Below are 27,089 nucleotides of genomic sequence, written 5' to 3'. Positions count from 1 at the left end.
CCATGCCTGGCCTAAACCTATAATGATTTAAACAATAGGATTAATATATTAGGGTCACTAGTATATATAACATTTTCTCAAACTAAATATAAAAATATTTCTGATATTTTTTAAATCTTGGCCATATTTTTACATATTATAAAAATTTTAGATAAATGTCTTTAGGAAGAAGAAATTGATTTTTTTAAATACCTGAATATATAATTAAAGCTGTTTTTCTTAACTTTCAAATTTGGTTTTTATTTTTTATAACTCTAAGTTCTTTTATCTTTACTTAGGTAAATAAAATATAGATTTAAGATAATATGATCTCATTTAATTCTAAAACATTGAATTTAACATAGGCAAAAGCTCATTTCCAAGAGGAAGGGTACCCCAGTTGATTACTATTTTGAAATTCTAACTGATGTAAAGTTTATCTTTTTGGGGGTGCCCTAAACCCCAAATGTGGGAAAGGCAGGCTAACCCTGGTGAGAATGTTGAGGAGCGTTAAGTTGCCCTCTCATCAGACAACAGAAGAATAAACAAATGAAGGAAAGGAAGGATCGAGGGAGGAAAAGAAGGAGAAAGAAGTTCTCATAGCAAAGAGAGATTATAAGCATTTGCTAAGGTCAAACACACTATTTGTTTAACTATTTGCAAATGAGAAGCTATTTGACTATCCAGTATGCCAGTCCAATTTACCTTAAAATCTAATCCTTCATCTAGATCAGCACTGTCCAATACCTGTGGGTCCTGGGACATTCGAAATGTGACTAGTGCAGCTGAGGCACTAATTTTTTTTAACTTTATTTCATTCGAATTAATGTAAATTTAATTTAACTTAAATAGCCACATGTGGCTGGCAGCTATTGGATAGCACAGATCTAGATAATTAGCTAAATTATACTAAGTATTCTAATTTGCTGTTTCTTAGAACAATATTAAGGTAATCATCATTATGTTTCAAAATTAATTAACATAATGTAGCTAATATTTTGGAAAATTAGAGAAGAAGCAACAACTAAAGAGCATCTGACCGCTTTCTTGGCTACTCATTGTGTCTAAAGTTCTCACATTTCCTTTTTTGGAAGCCAAGAAAAAAGTTTCTCTTGATTCGCTAGTGTTTTTTGAAGAAATAAAGAAAATCCAACCACCAGATCTTCATTTGAAATAAAACCCACTTGGACACTTACTGATTCCTTTTTTTTTTTTCCTTTTTGCCCTGAAAAATTCAGTTGATTGTTGGTTTTTCTATTTCAAAACTTTTTTTGGTGGTAATAGTTTTGAAGGCAGTATGTTTCTAGTTAAAATACTTTGAACTCCCTAAGTTTTCAGACCTGCCAGAGCTATCTTTGATAATGAGATGGCAACTTGGAGAAAGGTTCAATCAAGTGCAGTCGGGTCATAATTATTCTGGAGATAATCATGTGGGTTTGTAATTTTTCCTTTAAAATTAATCTCTCTTGCTTGGTGCTATGGTCTGAATATTTGTGTCCCCCCAAAATTTATATGTGAAAATCCTAACCTCCAAGGTGGGTCCTTTAGGAGGTGATTAGATCATGAGGGTGGAGCCCTCGTGAATGGGATTAGTGTCCTTATAAAAGGGACCCTAGAGATATCCCTTGCCCTTTCCACCATGTGAGAATTCAGTGAGAAGGGGCTATCTATGACGAACGGCCATCACAAGACACAGAATCTGCCAGAGCCTTGATCTTGTACTTCCCTGTCTCTAGAACAGGGAGAAATAAATGTTTATTATTTATAAGCCACCCAGTCCGTGGTATTTTTGTTATAGCAGCCCAAACAGACTAAGACACTTGATCTTTCTTTTCCTCTGTTGTAAGTTTTTATTGTTAGTGGTAGTATAGGGAGGTGTTATTTTGTTTTAAGAAAAGGGGAAATGCAATCCAAAGGTACCCCTAGATTTTTGGAACCAGGAAGGACTGTGACATAAGCATCTGGAAGAGGTACGTGATGCAGGATGCCTGCTGTGTATGTAATCCTACACCTGACTGCTGGTAGGTGTCTGTTGTAAGGAGAGAGTGAAAAAAGGATTTGAAGACTTAGGCACCCTAAGGCATGCATCATTACAAACAGCCCCACATAACTTTCGATAGAGTATTGAAACCACCCAACACAGCGGCCTCCCGGATAGAACTGGCAAGCATTTAAGTATGTACTGGTGTTTGCGTCACAAAGTTAAATTCTTACTATCTGCAGGGTTTACAGGGGACAGCAATGAAGTGTTTCTCTTCCTCCCACTCTACTCCCACCTATCCTGAGAACTTGAAAATAAAATTGTCTTGGAGAACAAAATCCTAAAACCCACTCATGTAACAGCCATGGGAGTGCACCACATAGATCTCCCTCCATGAGAGAATCTGCTATAAGGACCATCAATAGCTGGAAGCCTCTGTTTGCCATGTCTTTGGGATCTGCTGCATCATACACGCCAAGGCCACACTCTACCCAGGCTGCCCCCAGCCAATGACTGAGCAAGACAGAGATACCAGAGCCAGGCTGCTTCTACCCAACGCAGGGCTCCTCTAACAGGCCATCTTTGCTAAAGCTCCTCATTGCCCTGCCATGATTTTACTCAGGGCCGCACTGTGGTCTGAAGCTCTTCCAATCCAATCTCCCTTCTTTCCTTAACTCCTCTCACAGGTTTCAGACCTGCCTTGCAACCTGGGGCTCCCCACCTATTCATGGTTCCTCTTCCGATCATCCTCCATGGACATTTCTCCTGAAATATCTCTCGTACATCAAATTCCATATTGGTGTCTGCTTCTCAAAGAACCCAAACCAACACGGTACAAAATGGATAAGACCAATTATTTGAAGAAATAATCTTAAAGGGCATTCTCCACAGTGAGGGCAGGAACCAGGTCTGGTCTAGCCAACACTGTATCTCCAGGGCCTAGTAGAGCACTTGGCATAGAATAGGCGGTCGATAACTTGTGAAAGGAAAGAAGGGTGTGGCAGGGGAGAAGGAAAGATTTTTGGATTAGCTGGAACTGAAAATCTAAGCATTAGAAGGAAAACAAGCAGATGGAAGAGGGTGGTCAGTTTGGAATTTAGAAAGGGGGTTCCAAAGAGTAAAAACTTGTTAATGTGTCTCCAGCTTTGTCTTGGAGAGACACATGTGCACATATAGATGCATACATACATTCATACATGCATCCATGTCTATATATGCATGAAGGATAATATGTATATTATACATGTATTTATAGTATGTGCCTATAGTTTTCCTCAGAATATCCATTATATACACATAATACCTAAATATACCACAAAGGTAAAAGAAAAATGAAACAAACAAACAAAATCTCCAGATACTGCCAATGGAAACATTACTAGTTGAGGAAACAGAGACAACTGCCAGCTCCAGGCCCAGAGACAGTGCTTCTGTTGCTCCGACGTCCCATTTGTACAATTAGTCCCACACAGCAGCACAGGATACTCGTGTCATTAGTGTCTGGCAAATATCCCTCAGTTAAGAAGTGTCAATTCCAATGTCCCTGAGAAAAGGCTCTGGATTCAATCAAGACCTGTAATCCTATCAAATTCAGTCAAATGGGGGTAAGTCTCATGCTGATTTTTAAAATTAATAACCACTTAATACCCACAATAAATATATGCTGATGTCCAAGCATTTTGGCTTTATTTAGAATTTACTGAGAATGGTGCTTTCCCACACATATCATCTTTTGCAATTATCTTAGTGGAATAAAACCACGTACTTACGATTCTGTGTATTTCTTAGGAAAAATTAAGTTTTCGTTGGGATTATTTCAAAAGCATTTATAGGACAGAAAAATCTGTAAAATTGTTATCAGAACTCTGAGGTCAAAGGACTCAGGGCACATACTTCAAACTAGATTTATTAATATTGTAAATTTAAGACTGGGTCCATAGTCATAACTTTATATATATGTATATATATGTGTAAATTTTGCAGTTCTCTTTTAAGCTCAGACCTGTAAATAATCACTAAATTACTCGTCTCATAGTTCTAATGCCTTTATTTACATATAATATTTATTTGCATAATGCCTTTTAGGTAGTTATCTTACTTTTTGAGAAACAATAACCCTTAAGCAATCTTGTAATACATAACAAACCAGGCTCAGATGGGAAATACAAACCTTTTTATTTCAGGTGCTTAGGGAGTAATGAATGTGAGTCTTTTCCTTGAGGAACAAATAAAAAGGTATTTGAATTGAGGTACATTGTTAACTCTGCTAATATTTAGAATGGGGTTCTCCAAATGGTGGTTTAGAAGACCAATGGGTAAATAGGAAGTTACTTGTGAGTGGAGTTAAGATAGGAAAAAGATCTACTATCTTCCTCCCGGGAAGTCATCATCCTAAGTCAGTCTCTTGTTACAGTAATGTTAGCATTAAAATCATTATCATTGATCTTCTTTATTGGTGACTTTTTCAAAAGCAAAGAATCAGAATGACTTTGAATTAAAACAACCTCTTCAAATCCCTAAGTAATAATTTTATCACAGAAGAGACATTGGAAAGGAATGGGAACTGAAGTGACAACTAGTATTGTCTTTGGATGGCAAGGTAAGGGTGATTTTCTTCTTTCTCTTTTTTTTCTGTCTTCCAGATTTGATATAATCGAGGAGATTCTTACTTAAAAAAACAAAAAGAAGATATGGTTACTATGATGGAAGCCCACACAGCTTGACAGAGAGCTTCAGTTTTCACTCCTTGGTGTGGATTAGGGTTCAGGTGCTCACACCAAACGCTTGCCCTGAGTGTTGAGAATCACTGAGTGAGGAGGGCACCTGGACCCCAAGGTCATCTGGGTGAAAAGGAATCTGGGCTGATGCCCTCTGGTACTCCAGATATTTCTTGCTCCAAACTTCTGGCATCTTGTTAGCAACCAGGCTTGGTGGCATTCCCCTCATCTTTGGGGTCCCAGCACTTCCTCCAGTGGCCCTATTGCATTGCCTTCCTGGCAGACAACTACCAGCATAGCATGACTCATGATTATGAGTAATACTGAGTCCTGATGAGATGGCCAAAGGAGTTAGCTACAGAATGCACCCAACTGGCTAAATGGTTCAGTCTATTGGATGAGATTATTTAAATATGATAAGTACACCTAACAAATAAAAAGATACTTATTTCCTAAAGTGGATACTAATAACTCTTATAGGCAAAGGTTCATTCCCCAAAGTCAACATAATAAAACAATTTTGAGGTGTTCTGGTTCGATTTGGTGGTGGTGTTAATTGTACTCCCTTCTTCATGGTTCTCCTTACCATCAGTGGCCCACACATTGTTTTTCTAGGGTCAAGGTAGTATTTTTATTAACACTCGTCCTTACATCTTTTCTCACACCCTAGTCATGTCTGTATTACAAGGTAGAAGTCTGAGTTTTCTCAACAGTCTCTTCCAAATTCTTGGAGCTCCATCTCCATGTGGAAGTGGGGGGTGGAGGGGTGTTGTTCTGTTGTTCACCTCAGGCTTGGTCCTCCTTTCCCAGGAAAACGTTTGCTTATATGTGGCTTCCAAAGGAAGAAAAAGGAGGAAAGAAGCTCTTTCCCAAGATCTCCAGAGTGGTAGCAAGAGCCTTGGACACAGTCCTTGGACAGTCCTTGGTCACATGCCCCACCCACCTGTGGGCTGGAGGAGCAGTGAATGGAATCAGTGTTCACAGAACCACAAGGGATGAGGAGGGGTGGTTCCCTAAGGAAGGGATCCTGGGTAGATAAACAGCATATTTCTTTCCACTCCACCCACCATCTCCATGTATATTGAGCATTCCTGAGTCCCAAAAGAGGCTCTGATGCATTGGCATACAGTATTGATTAAAAGCTTGAGGTTTCCAGTCAGCTTGGGTTCAAATCCCAGCTTTTAATTTACATATTATAGATCTTAGATTAGTGGTCAACCTCTAGAAATCTCAGAGTCTTCACCTGTGAAATGGTGATAATCATTCTTACCTCATCGAGTGCTAAGACAATTCAATGAAATATTGTTGTAAAGCACTTAGCACAGTTCCTGGTGTATAATAAGTGCTCAGTAAAAGTCAGAAATGGTGACAACAACGACTGTGATGATGATAACGATTCATTACGGAGGGCCTCTGTTGGCAAAGCTTCATTTCAAACCTACAAGAAGCAGCTAACTCCTTTGTGTTTAGTTTGGCCAGCTTTCATGAGGGTTGCCTTTGGTGGAAACAAAATCCCTGACCCAGTCCAACGTGGGCAGGAGAGTGGAGCTGATTTCATTCAACACATCACATTACCTCTGCAACTGCATACATAAAGGACTCCTGACGGCTGCTTTCCTTAGCAAAAGGATGTAAGGAGACAGGCTAATTAAACTTTGTAATCCCTCTCATGGACATTAATCATACTTGTACCTGCCGTTATTTTTTTAGTAGCCTTTTACTATTTGGGGAAATTTCTACATTATGTGACCCTCATGCCCTACATAATGTTGAATTCCCAGCCTCCCTTGCAGCTGAGATGCAGGCACGTGAAGTGGACAGCACCAATCATATGCACTTGCATGAGATGTTGCAAGAGATCAACATGAGCTAAGAGGTTCTGTGATGAGCTCTCTTTCTGTATGGGACAGCAGAGGTGTCTGGCCTTTGGGGCAAGAGTGTTGCAAGGTGGCATTTCCCAGGGCAGAAAAGCACCTGAGGTGTTCACAGCAGTAACGACTGCAGTAAGTTCAAATACCTGCATTTGGTGCTTAGTCTTGGTGACAACAGATTTTTCACTGGACCATTTCTGAGGAGAGGTTTTGGCCATTATTCTGGAAAAATAAGCCTTGAGACTGTTTCTCCAGTTCTCTTAATAGCAATGTGAACTATCTGCTACTTAGAAATACATCCCTTTTACTGTTTGAATTAGCAGAGTGAACTCACTCTGAGTGGACTCTTTTTTTTGTAGCTAAGAAGCTTGACCAATACAATTCTTCTGTAACATTTTATTCTTGGCAAAGGGGTGTATGGGGGAATGTCTACTTTTCTTCCTAATATATGTTTACAAACATCAAAAACTATTGAACTAACTTTTAATTCTAAAAATCCTCCAACATAAGAGTAGCTACTGATTTGTTCTATGCACAAGAATTCAAAGGTAACAGAGAGTTCCTAAATGTTGATAGCATCTAAAAAGCTGAATTCGGAAAAGGTATTTCTATCACTGCAGTGTTAATATCATAACAGGACACTATTATATTTTCCCAGATTAAAAAAATGGAGAAATTCCAGTTTGATAGTTCTAAAGAACTACAGACATTATAGAAATATCACAAACATTGTATTGTCACTAACAGTCTGCATGAAAGAATTCCCACACTAATTGCTTTCCAGATACTTTTCATTCATTTAATACATTTGTAACACTTACAAATCTAGAGACCCTGTGTGATGCAGCTGAAGTAGTGTCACATTCAAGGAAGCAGAGACTACACCTGAGTTCCGGATACGGCTCATGCCTCCTCCATTGTAAAAGACCAATGGAAAGGAAGAGTCCAGCCACTCCCATTATTTCTTCTTCCACCCTCTGTCCATCAATCTGATGTACTGCCCTGGATTGTGCTCAGGCACATTTCAAGACAATTGGAGATTATTCATATCTGAGGTTAATTGCATTGGAAAAGGCCACATACTTAAAATAAGCTCCAAATTTTCAAAGCAGATATTGAAAAATTGGTTAGGATTTTATCTTTAAAAATGAAACTGAAAATTAGAAAATTTAAATTTATTTTGTATTTATCAAAATTTCAGTTGTATGCTAATTCTCATAATGAATAAAGAATGAATCGATGTTAATTTTTTAGCATAATTTTCCTGACAAAACTGTTTTATAGCAAAGTACAAACATTCTTCCCTTCACAGGGAAGATTTGATTTTCACAGCATAATAATATAGAAGATTACTTTTGGAAAAGTATTACAGGGCTTTTTCATTTTTCTCGTGGGCTTCTCTTAAACACTTTGGTACTCAAAATCATCCTTTTTTGGAGAGACTTTTGGTCAACAACCTTCTTCAGTTTCCTTCCTTCACTTGTTCACGAGAGTATCTCATCCAGGTCTTCATTTGTCAAAAAAAAAAGGCCATCATTCTCCCACTTCTTTCAGTATCACTTGCATTCATTTCATGAAATTCTGGATTTTTTTTTACAGGATCAGTACAGCACTACAAAATGAATGTGCATTGGATTTACATTGCATTTTCAGATGTTTACGAGGTTGATGAATTAACCAGAGACTAACTTACGATGATGTTGACATATTGAGCCCAGCTAGATGCTAATATTATGCCGCAAGCACTGTTTTAGCGGGGCCTAATTTTATAAGTGGTCAGTTCATTGGTGAATATTTTCATACAGTCCCATAACTTTGATTCTCTGCACAACCCAGGAACTGCAGAGACTGGGTAATATACATTTTGGATGACAAGGATCACTTTACCGGCCACTCCACTTTTCTTTCAAGAATCTACCCACAGGGATTTTTCTTTCTCTCCCCTTTTCCACTGCCTGTAGTTCTGTTGGTCCCTATCCATTATACTAATTCTGCCTTGAAATAGTGCAGAAATTGGTCTCACTAAGATGGACCTTACACTCACCTTCAGAGTCCACTTGGGTCTCTCTCAATTTTAACACTTTACACTTCTCAGGATATTTAAGGTTTATAATTTTGGTCAGAACTGTAGCTCCAAGTCAAATATGTGTTTTTAAGAGCAAATAATATGGGTCTCAGTAAACTTTAAAATCACATGGTAAAATCAATGTCTTTCTTATGTGTCTCGACAACAACGGAATGCTCAGTGTTAAAATCCTGACTCTTTAGAGAGGATATGAACACAGTCATCAGTTTATAAAATAAAAAAAATACTGTTGCATATTTATGTTCAAATAGTCTATCTATTTAGCCATGTTTAATACTTCGGGTTTTTTTTTTTTTTTAATTTTGAAAACTTAGCTTAGTCCTAAGAATGAAGTATTTTCTGGCTATGAGGACATCAAATCATTACCAGAAAGTGAATTGAGCAATATTTTCACTTTATAATTTAAAACTATGACTTTTAAATAAATTATCGTCTAAAACATGCTATTGGATAGCATATTCTTGAAATGTTTGCAAAATAAACAATCACTTATTTTCCTCTTTGCTGTTTTAGAGATATTTTTATTGGGTTGAGGGTGTTTCAGGATATAATGTAGTTTGCCAAATTCTGTAATCCTTTTTTTTTAATGTCATACAGGGTGTGGTGCCTTTAGAGAATTTTTAAAATGTTGTAGTTTATGATGTTTTTTTCTTCACTTTTTCAAAAATGGTTAAGATAATCTAAATCACACAGGGAAATTCTCGTTTCTAGTACAAGCTCCTGGCTTCCCCCACTACTAAAAGATTATTTCTTGTAGCCAGTTTTACTTATTTCCTTACCAGGAGTGTTTATGTTCTTAACATTATAACCTCATTATTAGAAATGAAGTCTTCATAAATACTACTTTAATGCTTAATTTTTTTGTTTAGAAAGTTGAAAATAATTTAGAAGGAACAACACAAATGAGATGTCAAAATTACATTATGTCTCCCATGGGTGGTGTGGTTATTAAACATTTCAATGAATCCATTCTGTTCTTGTTATTCTTTTATTAATCCTCAATTATTGGGAGGCACTTAATAAATGTTTAAAATTCTTTTTCTATAAACTAAGTAAAGGAAAACCTCGATTCCACAAGGCTAGAATTGTTCTTCTTAGAAAAACAAATTCTCTGTAAATCTTAACTTGTCAATACTACAGAAAGAAATTGCTGGAAAAAGTCTTCGAAGAACAGAGAGATGCCAGCAGAGAAACACCATTTTCAGAACATATCATGGGATGGTGAGATTTGATGATTTGGTTCTGTCCTCATTATTCGACATTTAATGATAACTCACACACAAATCGCTTGCCTGAGAACCCATGTCTAAACCCCCACACAGAAACCACCTCCCTTGTAATGTCATTCTCACACACCAGTAAAAACAGAAGAGAATCTTACTGAGATGTGTGTGTGTGTGTGTGTGTGTGTGTGTGTGTGTGTGTGTAAAGGAAGAGAATAAGAGCAGCAGTTAAATACGATAGAATTCCTCTTCTACTTTTCCCTTTCTTTCCTTGGATCTTGGGTGTTTGAAGGAGACAAATAAAGAAGGAACCCCAGGTTTTCCAGGAACCAGCACGCGCTAATACTTTTTATTTAAAAGTAACTGGAAAAAAACATTCTCCAAAGCAAACCAAGAAGCCCTCCCTGAGAATTGTCTGTGGACCTCGGAGCCCAGGCCCGCTTGGGTACCGCTCTGCAGCGGGCTCCCCTTCCCATCCTTCTCCCCACGGTGCCCGCGGGGCACGAGAAAGGCCGTGGATATCGGGGTGCAAGGGGGAGACGCCCGCCCGCCCCAGGAGAGGAGGCGGCTCTGGCCTCGGAGCCGCCCCTCCTGCCGCCGGAGAACAAACGGGATATTCAGCAGTGGCCTGTGGCTGCCAGAGCAACTCCTCAGGGGAAATTAAGCGTCGAGTCAGACTGCACCGTAATCGCCTTTAAAAGCGCCCCCACCCCGCCTGCCGCTCACACCCGGCTACCTGGGCTGCCCCGCGGTGGTGTGTGCGAGAGAGAGGGGGCGCGGGCGGGTGTGTGAGCCCGTGTTTATGCCAGTGTGTGAGTCAGTGTGGAGCCTGGGAGGGTGCGAAGGGGTGTGTGTGCCCGCGCGCGCGCCCTGGGGTGCGAGCCTTGAGCGTCTACACTGGCCATGAGGGGCGCGAACGCCTGGGCCCCGCTCTGCCTGCTGCTGGCCGCCGCCACCCAGCTCTCGCGGCAGCAGTCCCCGGAGAGGTAACGCGACCCCTGCCCGACCTCCCGCCCTCCCTCCTTTCCTCCTCTACCACTGCAGCCTCGCCGGCTGCTTTACTCAATCCGCTTCGGGGCGCCCGGGTTTCCCAGCGGGCGGCCCTGCGCTCACCCCGGGGTGCGGCGGCCGCCACCCCGCGTGGGCTCCGCCCAGGACCTCAGGACCGCGCCTGCCCGCAGGGCTCCGTCCTGCGCCCCCAGCCTCGCCTGCCGGGTGGCGCTGTAGCTGGCCGGGCCACCACGTGGCGGGGGCTTCATCTGACTTGCGTCTCCTCTCCCCAGATGTTTATGGGGCCGAGGGAAGCACCAAGGCCCAAACTGTGTGGACTCTGGTTTACCGCTGTTTTCCTCCCGAGAGAGGCTTTGCCCGGAGACGTAAACCTAGGGGAAAACTCAAGTCGCGCGGCGTCCTGGGAGCCGCTCCGGAAAGTTAACTCTTGCCTTCCTCTGGACCGCCCAGGACCTGGGCTGAGGGACCCGCCCGAGGGCAAACTTTGGCATCTCCTCTTCCTCCTCCATCAAAGTCAGCCTCGTTTTTCAATGGAAGCCTCTGCCAATGGCCAATGATTTTCAGAAAAGGGGAGGAGAACTGGGCATCTCTCCAAAGCTGGGAACTTAAAACTTTTTTATATTAACCAATTGCTTGTCTATCTTTAAAACTATGCATCTCACTCAGCCTGGCTCTTGCCTTCTCTCCCACTCCCCCCAGTTAAATTGATCCATTTACCGTTTTCCTACAAGACTTTACCACCATGTCAAGGACTTCATTATATGCTATTATGATGGAGACAGATGGTAGCTGGATTGAATGCTTTATCAAGCTATAATTTAAATATCTAACAGCTAGCAAGCTTTCAGATCCTTTATAATCAACGTTAACTTTTATCCATATTAATATGCTACCCCTTTCTGCAGTTGGCATTTGATTGTTAGACCACGTTTCAAATTAATTATCCTTTCCTCTTTTATTTTCCCAGACCTGTTTTCACATGTGGCGGCATTCTTACTGGAGAGTCTGGATTTATTGGCAGCGAAGGTTTTCCTGGAGTGTACCCTCCAAATAGCAAATGTACTTGGAAAATCACAGTAAGCATTTTTTGAAAAAGATATTCTCCTGGAAGTGGGTGTTGGAAACAGTGGAAGTCTGCCGCCTTTTCCCTCTGGTGTCAGGATTTGAGTTAGAGGCAAATGCCTAAAATAGTGAAGTGTTGGATTTACCTCAACTATTTGGAAGATTTGCATTAATAGATCTAGTCATGCCGTGTGTTAGCGATTAGAAAGAGCACAAGATAATGCTTGAAGGAATAAATGCTTAAAGCAGATGTGTTTCTGAAAACCCATCCAGACTCAGTTGAGTTTTATAGATTCATAATTAAGCCTATTTTTCAGTCAAAGTCCTATTGTAATGACCTTTAGGACTTATTTGTTGTTTGTGCCTTCATAAATTCCCAGTCAGAAATAGAAGATCAAAAGTAGTACTTTGACTACTCTATACCCATTAGATAAAGAAAAAGAAAAAAAAAAACCACTTAATGTCCCTGGATTTAAACCACCACTCAAGGCAATCTAAGAATAGGGAAAAATAGTCAGGAGGAGGGGGGACCTAAATAGCAGCCCAGGGCCAATAAAGTGCCTATGCTGGTTAGTGATGGCGCAGATTATGCTGAGTCAAGATAAGAAGCTGGATTTAGAGACAGCTAGTAAAAAAAAAAAAAAAAAAAAAAGCCTGGATTTAGAGTCAGCTAGAATGAGTCATGTTTCCAGTCAGTGTAGCACTGACTGTTATCTTCATTTTTTCATTGTTGGGAAGTTGTTTGGTAACTGAGCACATTGGTTCACTGAGAGCTTCATTCAGTCAGATTGTACCAGCCACAGATTATGATTTTTAAAAGTAGCTACCTCTGACTGTGTAAACTAGCACATACCATGCCAAGTAGTTAGCAAGCATAATCACAATGAATCCTTAAAACTGCTCTGTGAGGAAGTAGTATTATCCCCATTTTATAGGTGGGGAAGCTGAGGCCTGAACAATTATGGAAATGGACTTGATCAAACAGTTGGTAAGCCCAACTTTATGTAAAGTAAAACCTATTTTGCAATGAGGCATTCCCACCGAGAAAGAAAGTCAAGTTCCTTTTATGTTTGTTTGGAGCCTTATTTCACTTCCTATTGTAATTGTGTTTTAATTGTAAGGAAATGGATGTAAGTTTAAAATGATCCAAGAAAATCAATGGCTGAGAGGCATCATGTGCCTAACATGTAGAAATTCATGGGTGGCCACGTGTTCTGGGTATTGCGGGTGGTGTTGGTGTGGGCATACAGTGAAGGTTTTCCTCGATTTGCGTCAGGAGAAGCCTGATTGCCTCATTCTTACGTGTGTGTGTGTGTGTGTGTGTGTGTGTGTGTGTGTGTGTGTTTGTGTGTGTGTCTGTGGAGGGGAGTATAATGGATGATACATCTGGGTGTAACAAAGGTAAAGGCTGTGAGCTCAGCAGTCAGACTTCCCAGGTTCAAATTCTCATTTCATCTCTCATAGACTGTGTGACCAGGATTTACTTTCTTTAAAACTCAGGATTATTGTGAAGACCACATGAGATAGTATATGTAAAACCCTTCAACTCATTGCCCGAGGCGGGAGGAAGCTTGATTAGTCTGAAAAACAAAGCAAGGAGGGCAGTGTGGCTGGAACAGAAGGAGCAAGGGGACACTGGGAAGAGAAGTGTCAAAGGTGGGCAGGCCCTGGTAGGCCATGGTGAGGAGTTGGAAGTTTGAGTAGGAAGCCACTGGAGGCTCTTAAGCAGAGGAATGAGATTATCTGATTTGAAAAGGTCCCTCCAGCTGCTGTGTGGAGGACGAGCGGTCGGGAGTTAAGAATGGAAGCTGGGAGACCAGCTGGGAAGCTGCTGTGGCATCCAGGAGAGAGAATATGGTGGACTGGACAAGGGTGGCAGCAAAGAAGATGAAGAAATGGGGAGTTTCCTGCCTAAAGTGTTCTCTCAGCAGCTCTGCCTGCCATTAGCGTGTGGTGGCATCAGCTGAGAGCCCAGGTGCTCCAGGCTCTGGGTTGGCTGCTGTTCCAGACAGGGCTGTGCTCTCTGTGGCCTCATCCAAGGCAGTCTGTGAACAGCCATCTCAAAGCCGGCTGGTCCTGTCCATTTTCCTGCTCCTGCAGTCAGTAAACAGAGAATAGAATTCGCTTTGGGTGATTTAATATCACTTTTATTAAAATATCACTGAGACCACTCGCTCCACATAGGAAGGTCTCAGAGTGGCTCTCAGACTTCAGTTCTTATAGCTGGAGAGTCACCTGCCTCCCATTCCGTTCTTCCAGACTGGAGGTGTGTCCCAGCAAGGTGGCTTTCACCACCGAATGGTTTTCATTAAACTGTATCTTACCAATGGGAGAATGGGGAAAAGTCTGATTTTAATGTTTGTGTGCTTTAAGAAAGGTAAATGCCAGTCATCACAACCAGACTCTCTAGCCAATTGTATTAGACTTTCTGGTTTGGAAGTACAGCCTGCAGGTTGGAAATTTAGATTTGTCCTTATAGTACGTTAAAATTTGTACAGCAATTTCTTAGCTGTACTGTCCAATACACTGTCTACATTGGCCGTTTAAATTTAAATTATGGTTTGGGCATGGTGGCTCACACCTATGATTCTAGCTACTAGGGAGACTGAGGCAGGAGGAGTGTTTGAGCCCAAGAGTTCAGCACTGCAGTGAGCTTTGATGGCTACCCTGCACTCTAGCCTGGGTGACAAAGCAAGACCTTGTCTCAAGAAAAAAAAAATTAGTTCCTCAGCCATACCAGCCACATTTCCAGTGCTCGATAGCCACCTGTGGATAGCAGCTACCATACTGGACAACAGATAATATGAATATTTCCATCATGACCAAAAGTTTCTTTAGAAAATGCTGTTCTAGAGAATTTTTGGTGTTAATTTTACTTATGTAAAGATAGGTCACAGACAAAAGTGTTCCGTGCTGCTTTGCAAATAGGGAAATTGATGCTTGTTCTCCACAGTTGTTGGATCTGTGACTGGAACTCAAGCCTCTAGACTCAGCTTTATCTTTTTGGCCACCAGCTCTTGGTAACCTCAACTAGTTTTAGGTTTTACTAATTAATTTTGCAGAATATGTTCTCAAAAATGTATGACTAGAGACTAAATCATAGAGAATTTGAGTGTTACAAAATAGTTAAATATTTTATAACCCATGATGGGGTTGAGGGTTTCTTAGTTTCCTGCGGGAGTTGATTTTGGGGACTGCAACCTAAGGGGCATCTGCATGAAACACCCTAGTCCTCACATGTGGGGATGGTGAGTGTGATGACAGCTAAAGTCTATATAATCCTTTGGAAAATGGTGACCAGCCTTCTTCTAAGCAGGCTTGGAAGAACAACAGGATTGGGGTGAGGCAAAAGTCACCCTAAGTGATTTAAGGAGGATAACTAATTGCTCCACCTGTTCCAAGCCCTGCAGCAAGAAATGAAACTCCAGATGTTGACACCTGACCACATGGACCCCTCTGTTACAGTGGTTTTCCTGCAGGACAAGAGTGTGTGCAGGAGGCAGTAACATCTCTGAGATCTTCAAAGGAAGTAGGGGAGAGTGGACCACTATGAACAAAAACACAGCCAGTGTGATGCAGTTCACTGCTACATAGGGCAAGAAATATTTAGAGGAGCCCACCAGGCATGGTGCCAGGTGCTGGAGACACACAGATGACTTCAGAGGCGATGCAAGCATGGGGAGCTGCCTGCTAGGATGTGTTCCCAAGGCTGTGAGTGGGAAGTGAGATAAAGCCCACCAGGCACCTTGCATTCTTGCTCCACAGGCACCCCTCACGTAAAGGTCATCTTTCCATTAAGGATTTCATTATAAATTCATTGCAGACTTGGCAAATCACCAATAGGTCTGTTCCTTGATATTTTTACCCATAACTTGTTCATTTTATAATTCCCGTAATAGAATTAGAGCTATATATTGATGATTTGATATAAATATTTTTTAAATAAAAATAGGCACTAATAGCAAAATTATACCTTGCGAAAGCAACTTCATTCAGTGTTTGACTTGGGCTACATATGGTATGGATGTCTAAGTGGAACCAGCCGAACTTTTGTTTACAGCAACTGCAAATTAGAGGAAACTTAAAGCCTAGAACCTTCTGGGAACTCACCTTGAACAGGTATATAAGAATTGTTAATCAAAATAGGTTCCCAAACTTAAAACCAAATATCACATCTGAATGTGTAAGGCAGTTGCTGTTATTATCTAAACAAAATAATAATTGGTATGCAGAGACTGATGAAAATGATTTTGTTCTTAGATTTAAAACTGGGAATAATTTACAAATCAGTTTTTAAAATGATGTAATCCATATATGTGATCCTATTGTTATAAATCATTATTGAAATTACAAGATTCTTATTTATTATTTATTATCCCCTCTTTATTCTCCAAAAGATTATTATTTTCAGCATGAATCTGGCTTGGGAAAAATCAGCAAATGTTTGAGCACTTTAAAATTTAGTATTGGGGGTCCACCTAGAAAACAACTTTTTATCCTTTTAGCTGTGAAATAAATAATGCGGGAAGGTCAGAGAGTCACAGACCTTTGCCAGAAATGGGAGGAGGATATGGCAGTAGGTAGAGTCAGTCCCATTTAAGCTAAAAGTATGTGGCAAATTTTTCCTTATTAACTACTTCATGCAGAAGTAAAAAAAAAGCGTGAGTTATCTTATGTAGAAAGATCTTCAGATTCTCCAGGTAATGCCTGTATTATCATTTTGATAACTACCTATTTTTTCTATCCAGCTGGAAGTAAATACAGTCATGTGTTGCTTCCAATGTTTTGGTCAAGGATGACAGCACAGACAACAGCAGTTCCATAAGATTATATTACCATATTTTTACTGTACCTTTTCTATGTTTAGATACATAAATACTTACAACTGTGTGACAGTGGCCTATGGTATTCATTACAGTAACATGCCATACAGGTTTGTAGCCTAGGAGCGATAGTCTATGCCATATAACCTAGGTGGGTATTAGGCTATCCCGTCTGGGTGTGTTAAGTGCACTCTATAATGTTTGCACGACGATGAAATCAGCTAACAAAGCATTTCTTAGAATGTATCTCCATCGTTAAGCAACACAAGACTGTATACTTGTTATAGAAATCATAGAACTAAAATAATAACACTATGTATGGTTTTTAGCATACCTTCAAATATATTGAATCATTTTATTTCATTTGCATCCAATTCTGTGAGATTGGTGGTGTGGACATTAGTACGCTCATTTCATAAGCGAGGAAACTGAGATCTAAAAAATTTGTACCTTACCTAATATCATCATACTTGTTAGTGATATGAAAAGACTAGCACAAAATTTTATAACTCAGTGATACAATTACACTCTTATGCACTTATTTATCCAATAAATATTCACCAACAGTTATTGAGCACCTACTGTGTAGTAGGCATTGGGTTGGGCCCTGGGGGTAAAAAGGTAAGGCATCATTTCTGTCCTCAGGGAGTTTATAATCTGGTGGGGAGTAGATAGACAAGAGAATCAGTAACAGTTATGTGTGTGAATTATGATGCTCACTGTGAGTAGTTTTAAGTATTGATAATTTGGAATAAGGCTGATTTTCACTTTTAAAAATTACAGAAGCTCTTAGATCATTAGAGATAAAAATTATCATCCCATGCAAAGAATAAAAGATGTTACAACCTATTTTACGTCTGTGCTACTCTGAGACTGAAAAATTGTTACTTTGTCCTCTGTAAGGCTTTGTTTGATTCCATAGGACTATTTAACATGTGCCTTAATAATTCCAAATATGCCTAACAATTATGTAAAGGCATTCCTATACCATCGTCTCGGGGGTAATTTTGTAACTTATGTATGTTAAAATCATCATACTGAATCCATCCTCCAGAAGCCTGATTAAATTTAAATGGTATTCACATTCAGTGTAAAGAACTAGTAGGTTAAAAATGTGATTGGGATTTATGTCTTCTCAGTAACTTTTATATGGCTTTATGGGAAGAAATTCTGCAGTGGTAGCGATGGGGTTGTATGAAAATTGAGACATGCAGTGATGTTCTAGTAATATCAGTGCTAGGTATATAATTTGAGAAAACTAATAGGGAATTTAGGCAGGAACTCAACGTTTAAGTTGTTTAATTATACTTAAGGGTATAGCAAGGGGTTCTAAAATTACCGTAACTATTACTTGCCTGGTATAACCACAGCAGGACGATAGGGGAATGGAATTTTGGCCTTAAACATATATTTCCTGGCTTTAAACTGTATGTAAGATTTAGAATTATATAGAGACTTAAATTCCAATCTTAACTATGGGTTTAAACAACAAAAAAAGTACATATGCATTTGTTGTACTAGGCTCGTTATTTCAGCTGCCTGAATAGTAATTTAACCCAATGCTTGAGTTAATATTATTGACATTCAAAGGTAGGAAAAATGAGTATAATTTACAGAGAATGTCTACATATCCAAGATCATATGAATGGGATAAGAGCATAGTGGTTTTTGTTTGTTTTTTAATCCAGAGAGTATAATTCAGAAACTTTATGATTCTTATGATACATAAACTGTTCTAATTAGGTTTCAGTTGATAAGACACTAGAAGGATTAAAAAGTTTTCCTTATTGCCTTAAATCCTTCTGGGAAGCAGGGCAAATATAAATTCTAAATAAGTAAGCAAATACTGTAGGTGACATTTTCCCACTGGGCCTTGTTCTAATTTTTCTTAATTTGTTTAGTTTTCTGCTTGGTTTTGAGTCCTTCTGTTGCTTGTTTTTGTTTTGTTTTCCTTTACTGTTTCACATGGAAATCGAGTATGTTTTTATTGATTGAAAAACGTGATGTTTTATAAATATGCTTATTTGTACTGCTTGTATTTTTAGTGCTGTGTTCAGGAAGATGCCTTAGAAAGGATTTAATGAGTAGAGAGGAAAATGAGAACACATGAAAATGAAATCTTCCTTGGATATTTTTTAATTAATATATTCATGACCAAAAAAGTCATTCTTTCCTAAAATATCACTATAATAATAGAATACAAGGATAACACATTTTTTTTTATTTCAGCATATTATGAGGGTACAGATGTTTAGGTTATGTATATTGCCCTTGCCTCCTCCTTCCTCCCGAAGTCCAAGCTTCAAGAATGTCCATCCCTTGGATGGTGCGCATTGCACTCTTTGGATAACACATTTTTTAAAAACAGTGTAAGTTGGGGAGTTTAATAGAGGTAAAACACCTAGAACGGATTTTTAAGACGGTATTATTTAAAAGACTGATGAAATTACTTTTACATCGCTGCCCACCTCCAGAGTTCAATTTATGATGTGAAATTATGGGCAAATTAGAATTGTACCATAAATTTGCAAATTCCTAAAAATCTATCAGGTATTGACAGTAAAAAAGGGAATGGTCTCATTTGCTGGTTGCTTAATGCTGGAGACCAGGGGAGCATTTAGAGGACTCCTAATTCTAAGAATTTCTTTTTTTTTTTTCTACATTGTTTTGCTCAGAGTTAGGAAAGTGCTCCTGTGGATAGTTGCTGTCCCATGTTCCTTGCACAGAGAAATGTTATATGTATGGATCGTTGTTCCTTGATCCTACAAAAAATGTAATCACTACCCTCAGTTTACACAGTTGCACCTTATAATTTAGCAGCTTTATCAACAGTGGCAACAGCACTCTTGAATTTCTTACTCTAGGAACTTGGGAGAAAAATGTTTTCTTCTGATACATTATTTGTTAGATCATGAGAGTCAGTGTGGCAAGTCTTTGGAAAACCAATATAAACATCCAAAAATAAATCAAACCCCCACAGAGAAGTGGGGAGTTGGAATGAAAGCTGCCCAAAGGACAAGCCCTGCCACTAAATATCACCTCTATTTTACCACTTCACCCCCCAAGACACTCCTAAGCACTGCATATAATAGAATAGTGTTTTCCAAAATGTGAAGGAGGGAAAGACCATTTAGTCAGAGATGGGCTGTTACATGGACCCGACTGACAAGAAAGGAGGCATAGGGAAGCCAGTGACAATGTCATTGCTGCTAAGTGCTCCTAGAAATGATTGCCAGACACAGACCTTCTGAAACCCCTGGGCTACAACTGAGCTTCTCTGAAGAAACTGTAATTCATTCATTCATTAAAACTGTTTGTAAAGTACCTACCAGAGATCGGGTGCTGGATGGGCACAGAGACTGCAGTCATTGGAAAATCACATTTCCTGAATGGGGATTGGGGAGGTAAGAAGACTGTCACTAGTTGGTATGTCCCAGAAACAAATAACAATGGCACAGGGTGACGGGAATCATGGTGGAGGGTTGTACGTGTGCCATTGCTCAGTGAGTGGAAGAATGGGCATTTGAGAGTCATACCGATGTGGATTCAAATCCCTGTCCAGGCATTTACTAGGTATGTGATGAAGTTTTGGGAACTTACTGAAGTTGTTATCCTAGATACAATGGTCAAGCCTGCCTTGTAAGGTTGATGTGAGTATTGAAGGAGGCAGGAGATGAAAGGGCCTTGGCACAGGGCTTGGTAGAAGCAGGCACTCTATAAATGGTGGTGATGTTGATTATTTTTTTAACCTCTTTTCCAAGGCTGTAATAAGGCAGAAAAGTGTAGTGTTTGTGTAGAACTTGTCTACAGGCCAACTTGTTTCAAGCCGGATGGTAATCCCTTTGGGGCATGGCGCCTTCCCATTGGAAATACCCATTCCTACTCACTATGTCCTTTCTTCATTTAAAATATGATCTTTCATAAGATCATGGACTTTGTCCACAGAACCATTTCCAAACCTTCCCTACTTCAACCAGCCACATCCCACCCCAGCACCAACTCAGTGTTCTCCTTGACTTTTGAAACTAGGGTGTTTAGAAGCAGAGAAAGGATTGTCAGAAAATTGCAAATAATTTTCTGTCTTTAGAGATAGAGACTTTAATTTACCTTTGGAGTCCCAAATCACCAGAATAGACCCCTGTAATTATACAAATTGTGTAAAGAATTTACTCATTTATTCCTAATAGACACACCTCGTGATGTAGTGGTTAAGAGTGTAGTTACTAAAAGTGTAGTTTCTGGAGCCAGACTGCCTAGGTTCAAATGCCAGCTCCACCACTGTGGTGGTGAGTCTCTCCAAAGATGACCCTCAAGTCACCATACCTCCTGGTATTCCTTTTTCTGGTAGCTGGCCCTGTGGAGCAAATGGGATGGAGCAGAGGTGACACTATATGACTTCTGGGGTGAGGACACAAGAAGTCTGTCATCTTCTGCCTTTGTCTCTTAAAATGTGCACTTGCAGGGAGCTGGCTGCTGGGTAAGGACCACTGTGCTGTGAGAAAGCCCAGCCTACTCGTGTAGAGAGGCTTTGTGGAGAGAGAGAGAGATGCTCAGGCAGCCCTGGCTGGTCCAGTCTTCTCAGCTGAGGGGCCAGACGAGTGAGTGAAGAAGTCATCTTGAAGGGCCAGTCCAGCTAAGCCTTCAGAAGACTCAAGCCCCAGCTACTAACTGATAGTAATCGTGTGAGAGAATTCAAGCCAGAACCATCCAGCTAAGACCAGTGACCCACAGAACCATAAGAAAAAGAGTTCACTGTTGTTTTAATTGTTACCAAAGCGATTACTCACTAGCTGTGGTTTTTTACTTAATCTCTCTGTCCCTCAGTTTCTTCATCTATAAAATAGGGATAATAATACTCCCTACCTCATAGGATTTCTTTGGGAATTAAATTAGTTATTACACATATGGCATTAAGAACAGTGCCTAGCACATGGTAAATACTCAAAAAATAATTACTGTGCATTCACGAAATATTTATTGAACACTTGTGTGTCGGGCCCTGTTTTGTATTCTGGGGATATAGTAGTGAAGGTCCCTCCACTAATGGTGCTTACATTCTGGAAGCTGGAGAGAAACAATAAAATAGACAGGGTGGGCATAAGTACCACGAAGACAGTAAAACAAGAGGATATAAGCAAGTGACGCTGATGAGGTGACATTTGAGCTGAAACCTGGATAATGCAAAGCATCTATCCACTGATGGTTCTCAGAGACACTACGAGGTCACCTCTGCTCTGGGTGCAGAGGATTTACGACGCGGCATTCAACAGCCTTTCCGAGGCTTCTCATCCATTGTAAGTAGAGAACACAATGTCTCCTGGCTGTTTATGAATGGAAAGACCTTGCTCATGGATCAAGGTTAGCTCCTGTGGTGAGGGTAGTAGGTTTGACTTGTTTCTTTGCTTCTTTTTGTTTGATTTTTTTGGTTTTTGACTTTTGAGAGATGCTTTGTGGATGTGGACAGGGAGGAGCTGATGGGTCTGTTTTTGTGAGTAATGTTGCCCTGGATTCCAGGTGACACAGTGTGGTGCAGAGTTGGGAGGAAGCTGTTTTCATCACACCCATTTACAACTCTCTGCAACATTTATGGGGTGGAGGGAACATCAGGAAATAGCACCCTGGAAACAGAGACTTCCTCTGCATGGGCCCGTTCAGGGGACCTGCAGGACACTTCCATCAGCAGGGACATTTTGTTTATACATTCATCTGTTGATGGACACTTGGGTTGTTTCTACCTTTTGGCTATTTTGAGTATTTTGAATAATGCTGTTGTGAACATTGGTACTTTCAATTCCTTTGGGTGCATACCCAGGAGTGGAACTGCTGGATCGTGTGCTAATTCTATGTTTACCTTGTTGAGGAACTGCCAAACTGGTTTCCAGAAGAGAGGAAAGACATGATGAACACTCACTAGTAAGCCAGACTGCTTTTGGGCCTACGTAGATGTCCCCGGAGATGTTTTGATGCTCCAAAACAACTGGCATTTTGAAAAGGATGCTAGCACGGTCATCAGCTGTTGGAAACTTGATCCATTGTTCTTTAATGGTTAACTAAACATGTATTATTTAAAGATATATATATATGTGATTAGAAAATTTTTTTTGTAAGCAAGAGAATCATTAGGAGCCAGGCAGCTACTCCAAGAGATGCCTAATATACTTGTTTTCATTATTATTTAATGAATTTATTTTATTTCACACAAATCTTAGATATATCAATTTATCTCTATAAATCATAGCTATGTACATATTGTTTTATTATTCCCTATAAATCTTAACTATATACATTGGAAAATAACAAAACTATATTTCTTAAAATAGAAATAAATCATAGAATTATTAAGTCAGAAGGGAATTATCAGACAGTCTTCCAGACTACCTCTCTATCCCCCAGTATGGACTGAACGTCCACTTCCTCTGTGTTCCCATAGCATTCAAGGGGTGTCTTGATTGTAACACTGATTGCACTGTATTATATTCGTCTATTTGCTGCTCTGTCTCCCCTACTAAACTGTAAAGTTCTTGAGGACAGGGCCCTTGTTTTAGTTGTCTATTCTCCCAGTAACATAGTGCTTGACACATGCCATAGTAGTTGAGTGAAAGAATGAGTCTATGAATGAATGAATAGGTCCACTACTCCATCCATCTAAAGCAGCAATCCCCAGCCTTTTTGTCACCAGGGGCCAGTTTCATGGAAGACAGTTTTTCCATGGGGACGAGGGTGGTTCAGGATGATTCAAGTGCATTACATTTATTGTGCACTTTATTTCTATTATTATTACATTGTAATATATAATGAAATAATTACACAACTCACCATAATGCAGAATCAGTGAAAGCCCTGAGATTGTTTTCCTGCAACTAGATGGTCCCATCTGGGGGTGATGGGAGACAACAGTGACTGATCTCTCGGGAGGCGGAGCTCAGGTGGTGGTGATGCAAGCGACGGGGAGCAGCTGTAAACACAGACGAAGCTTGGCTGGCTCACTTACCACTCAGCTCCTGCTGTGCGGCCCGCTTCCTAACAGGCCACAGACAGATATGGTCCGTGGCCCGGGGGTTGGGGACTGCGGATTCCTGAATAGACCCTGCAGAAAAGTGTTGATTTATTTCCAAAGATCTCTGGAGAAAGGATACTTATAAATTTTCATAGTCCGCAGAATTCTACAGTTGAAAGAGATGCTCTCTTCCTATGTCCTTCTTTGCTGTGTCTCGAGTTGAGTTCCACCTCCGGGTGTTTGCATTATCAGTCACCGTATGATTGTATTGAGTAACCGTCAGTCAGTCAGTGTAACAACATCAGTGACATGAACAAAGCAGCATGCTGTTTGTATTTAATGTCAGTTTCTGAATATTCACTTTCCATTATAGGTGAACATTCCAGAAGCATCATGAACAAAGCTGTCATGTGCTTTCTATGTCTACATTCCACTACTCAGTTGAAGTAAAAATGTATGTTATACTTCTTGTATATGCAAGAGTACAATGCTGCAATGTTAATATTAACTTTGAAAGATGTTAATTTTATATATAAAACCATTTGGGGTTGAACTTGCAAATAGTTACAGAGGGAAAGGGATTAATAGTTAATATGAATTAAGAGAGTATATTACATTAGCTAGTTAAGAAAAACATTTTCTTTTAGAGTCAATAAATGCTTATGAAAATGTAAGTAGTGTAAGGGTGAATGATAGAGATGAGATTATACCATAATTCTAACATTTGTAGAATTGAATGTTGCACTAGCATTTATAACATTAGATAAAATCACCTGTAGTACTGTAGGTAAGTTTCAAGTATTTCATTCCATTTAGGCCGTAACTTTTTTATAAAAAATAAAATTTGTCATCCTATTTATGATGATACTTGGCCCTGGCTAAGTAAAGTAGGTGTGTGAGGGAAGCAGACACGGTAGTTCTGTGTTGCAGAGCCAGGCCACCGGAGGCTAATTTCTTTTTTCACTTAGGGGTTATTTTGTGAGCTATGAGGAAGATAGAAGGCGGAGCACCTATTACGGATGCAACAAGGAAGGCTGTTGTGTGGGGGTCGATGAGATTGTTTTATCTGCCTTGTGTAACAAATACTCACTGAGCTTCTGCCATTCTAGGCACATGGGATGCATCAGTGAACCAGACAGACAGAGACTCTTGTCCTTGAGGAGCTTTAGATGCCCAGGGTGTCCTAGAAGCAGCAAAGAGGCCTGTGGAGTGAACAAGGGGGAAGGTAGAAGAGTCAGGCAGACCCTGCCGGGCCCAGTGGACCACTATGGTAGAAAGCCTGTCAGTCAGGTTCCAGTAGAAAACAGCACACTCAAAATATAATGATGCAAGGAGGGTTTATTTTCAAAGGGACTGTTCAAAAATAGTAGGGAAGTCACAAAGGATAGTGGTGCAACATGGAGCTAGTAGCAGCCAAACTGTCACCACTTCTGGTCCCCACGGGAGGAGGGGAGGGAGCTGTTACTAGATCCCAGGAGTCAGTGGAAGGTGAACTGGTAGAGGAAGAGTAGGGAAGTAAATGCCCTGACCTAACTCCCCTCCCTATTTTCAATGTCCTTTTGGGGCTTCCCATGGCCAAAAGCCACTGGAAGACAGCTGTGGATGCATTCATTTAGGTCAGCCACCCAGGAAGGAGAGTAGGGTAGAGATGGGAGGAGAGTGGATCCCGACGGACAAATGGAAGACATTTGGCACAGGGAGACTGTATCAGGGGTCTCCAGAGAAGTTTTAATAGAACCACCAGGAGATATATATACACATATATGTGTGTGCATATATATAAAAAACACATGTATGGGCGTATGCATTAATACATGTGTATATGTATATTTAATGTATATATATATATAGATAAAGAGATTTATTTTCAAGTAATTTGTTCATGTGATTATGAGATTGTGGAGGCTAGGCAGTCTGAAATTTGTAGTAGGGCAAGTCAGCAGGTTGGAAACTCTCTGTGAGAAACTAATGCTGAGTCTCGAGGCAGAATTTCTTCTTCCTCAGGGAAACCTCTGTTTCGTACTGAAGGACTTCCAACAGATTGGATGAGGCCCACCCATGGTATGGAGTTTAATCTCCTTTACTTGAAGTGAGCCAATTGTAGACGTTCACCACATTTACAAAATACCTTCACAGCAATTCTTAGATTAGTGTTTGATTAAATAACTAGTCTAGCCAAGTTGTCACATAAAACTAACCATCACAGAGTCACTGCAGGGTTATAAGCAGAGGAGTGTCATAATGTGATGTGGGTTTTAGAACGATCACCCAGAGTGCTGTGCTGAGAATAGACCGTGGGGTGCAAGAGTGAAGTGGGGAGACCAGGTAGGAGGCTGTTGCTATAGTTCAGATGAGAGATGATGATGGCTTGGACCACCATGGGGGCCATGCGGTGGCAAGGGATAGTCTGTTTCTGGATGTATTTTTAAATAGAGCTAATAAAAGTTGCTGATGGGCAAGATGTGGTGTAGAAGAGAAAAAGAGGAGTCAGGGATGATTTCAAAGTTTTTGGCCTGAGCAAACTGGAATGATGGAGATGGAACTGACTGTACCGGGAAGACGGGGTGGAGCAGCTGTGGCGGGGAGGTCAAGGGATCTTTGACATGTTAAGCTGAGCCGTACCGCAGAACGCCACTCCAAATACGACTTTACCAGCAGAGGGAACAGGCAGCAGGTAACAACTGCTTCCTATTCGTGAATCAGTGCTACAGGAAGTATTAATAACAAAAATTAGAAACATCTCAAATAGCCGCTGGTGGGTCTGTGTCTTTAAAACCGGCAGTTCAAGGAACTGGTGGCCGTATACAACTACTAATATGTTCAGGTGTGCTGGCTGCTGAAGACAAAGGTGCACGTGCAAGATTTTGAAATGAAGAATGGTGCACGTATAAAAAAATATTGCTTTACTCACTGATAATGTCAATAAAGGCATTTCGTCTGTTTCAAATGGCCTGCTCTGCTGTATCACAGCAATAAATCCTCTTTCTTGCCTAGTCTAAATCTACTCTTCGGAGCTAAAATGTCACTATTTTACATTGAAAATAAGGTATCAGAATCTTTTGAGGTTGGACTATGGTGCAGAGGGCTTGGTTGCTGAGAGTTTGGAGTATTCCCAACACTTGATGTTTTTCTTCACTCTTCAGAGAAATAAGTCAGTAGCTTATTATTGGGCACATTTTCAAACCCCGCCCAGATGCTGCAGCAAAACATGAAGGAAAAATACTTTCTAAATATTATCAGAGATAGAATCAGGAATACATGCATTGCAGTTGCCCAAATTGAAACAGTCAGCTTTCTAGATCTTGAGTGTGATATATCCATCAACCTAACATTTTGTAG

General features: G+C 40.3%; 1 protein-coding gene across 1 annotated transcript in view; it reads left to right on the top strand.

Annotated features, from left to right (window-relative positions):
* Nucleotides 1-10,459: 10,459 nt before the first annotated feature.
* The window catches only part of PCOLCE2 (procollagen C-endopeptidase enhancer 2), a 68,017-nt gene continuing 51,387 nt past the window's right edge, over nt 10,460-27,089 (top strand). Inside the window, exons 1-2 of the mRNA XM_012647435.1 lie at nt 10,460-10,843; nt 11,836-11,944. Of these exons, the coding sequence (XP_012502889.1) occupies nt 10,761-10,843; nt 11,836-11,944 (192 nt within the window). The 5' untranslated portion in view covers nt 10,460-10,760. The remainder of the gene's footprint in view (nt 10,844-11,835; nt 11,945-27,089) is intronic.

This window comes from Propithecus coquereli, unplaced genomic scaffold (genome assembly GCF_000956105.1).
Source record: "Propithecus coquereli isolate 6110/MARCELLA unplaced genomic scaffold, Pcoq_1.0 Scaffold268, whole genome shotgun sequence".
NCBI classification, from domain to species: Eukaryota; Metazoa; Chordata; class Mammalia; order Primates; family Indriidae; genus Propithecus; species Propithecus coquereli.
The sequence above is the reverse complement of the archived record's forward strand: the minus strand, read 5'-3'. Positions and strand labels throughout refer to the sequence as shown.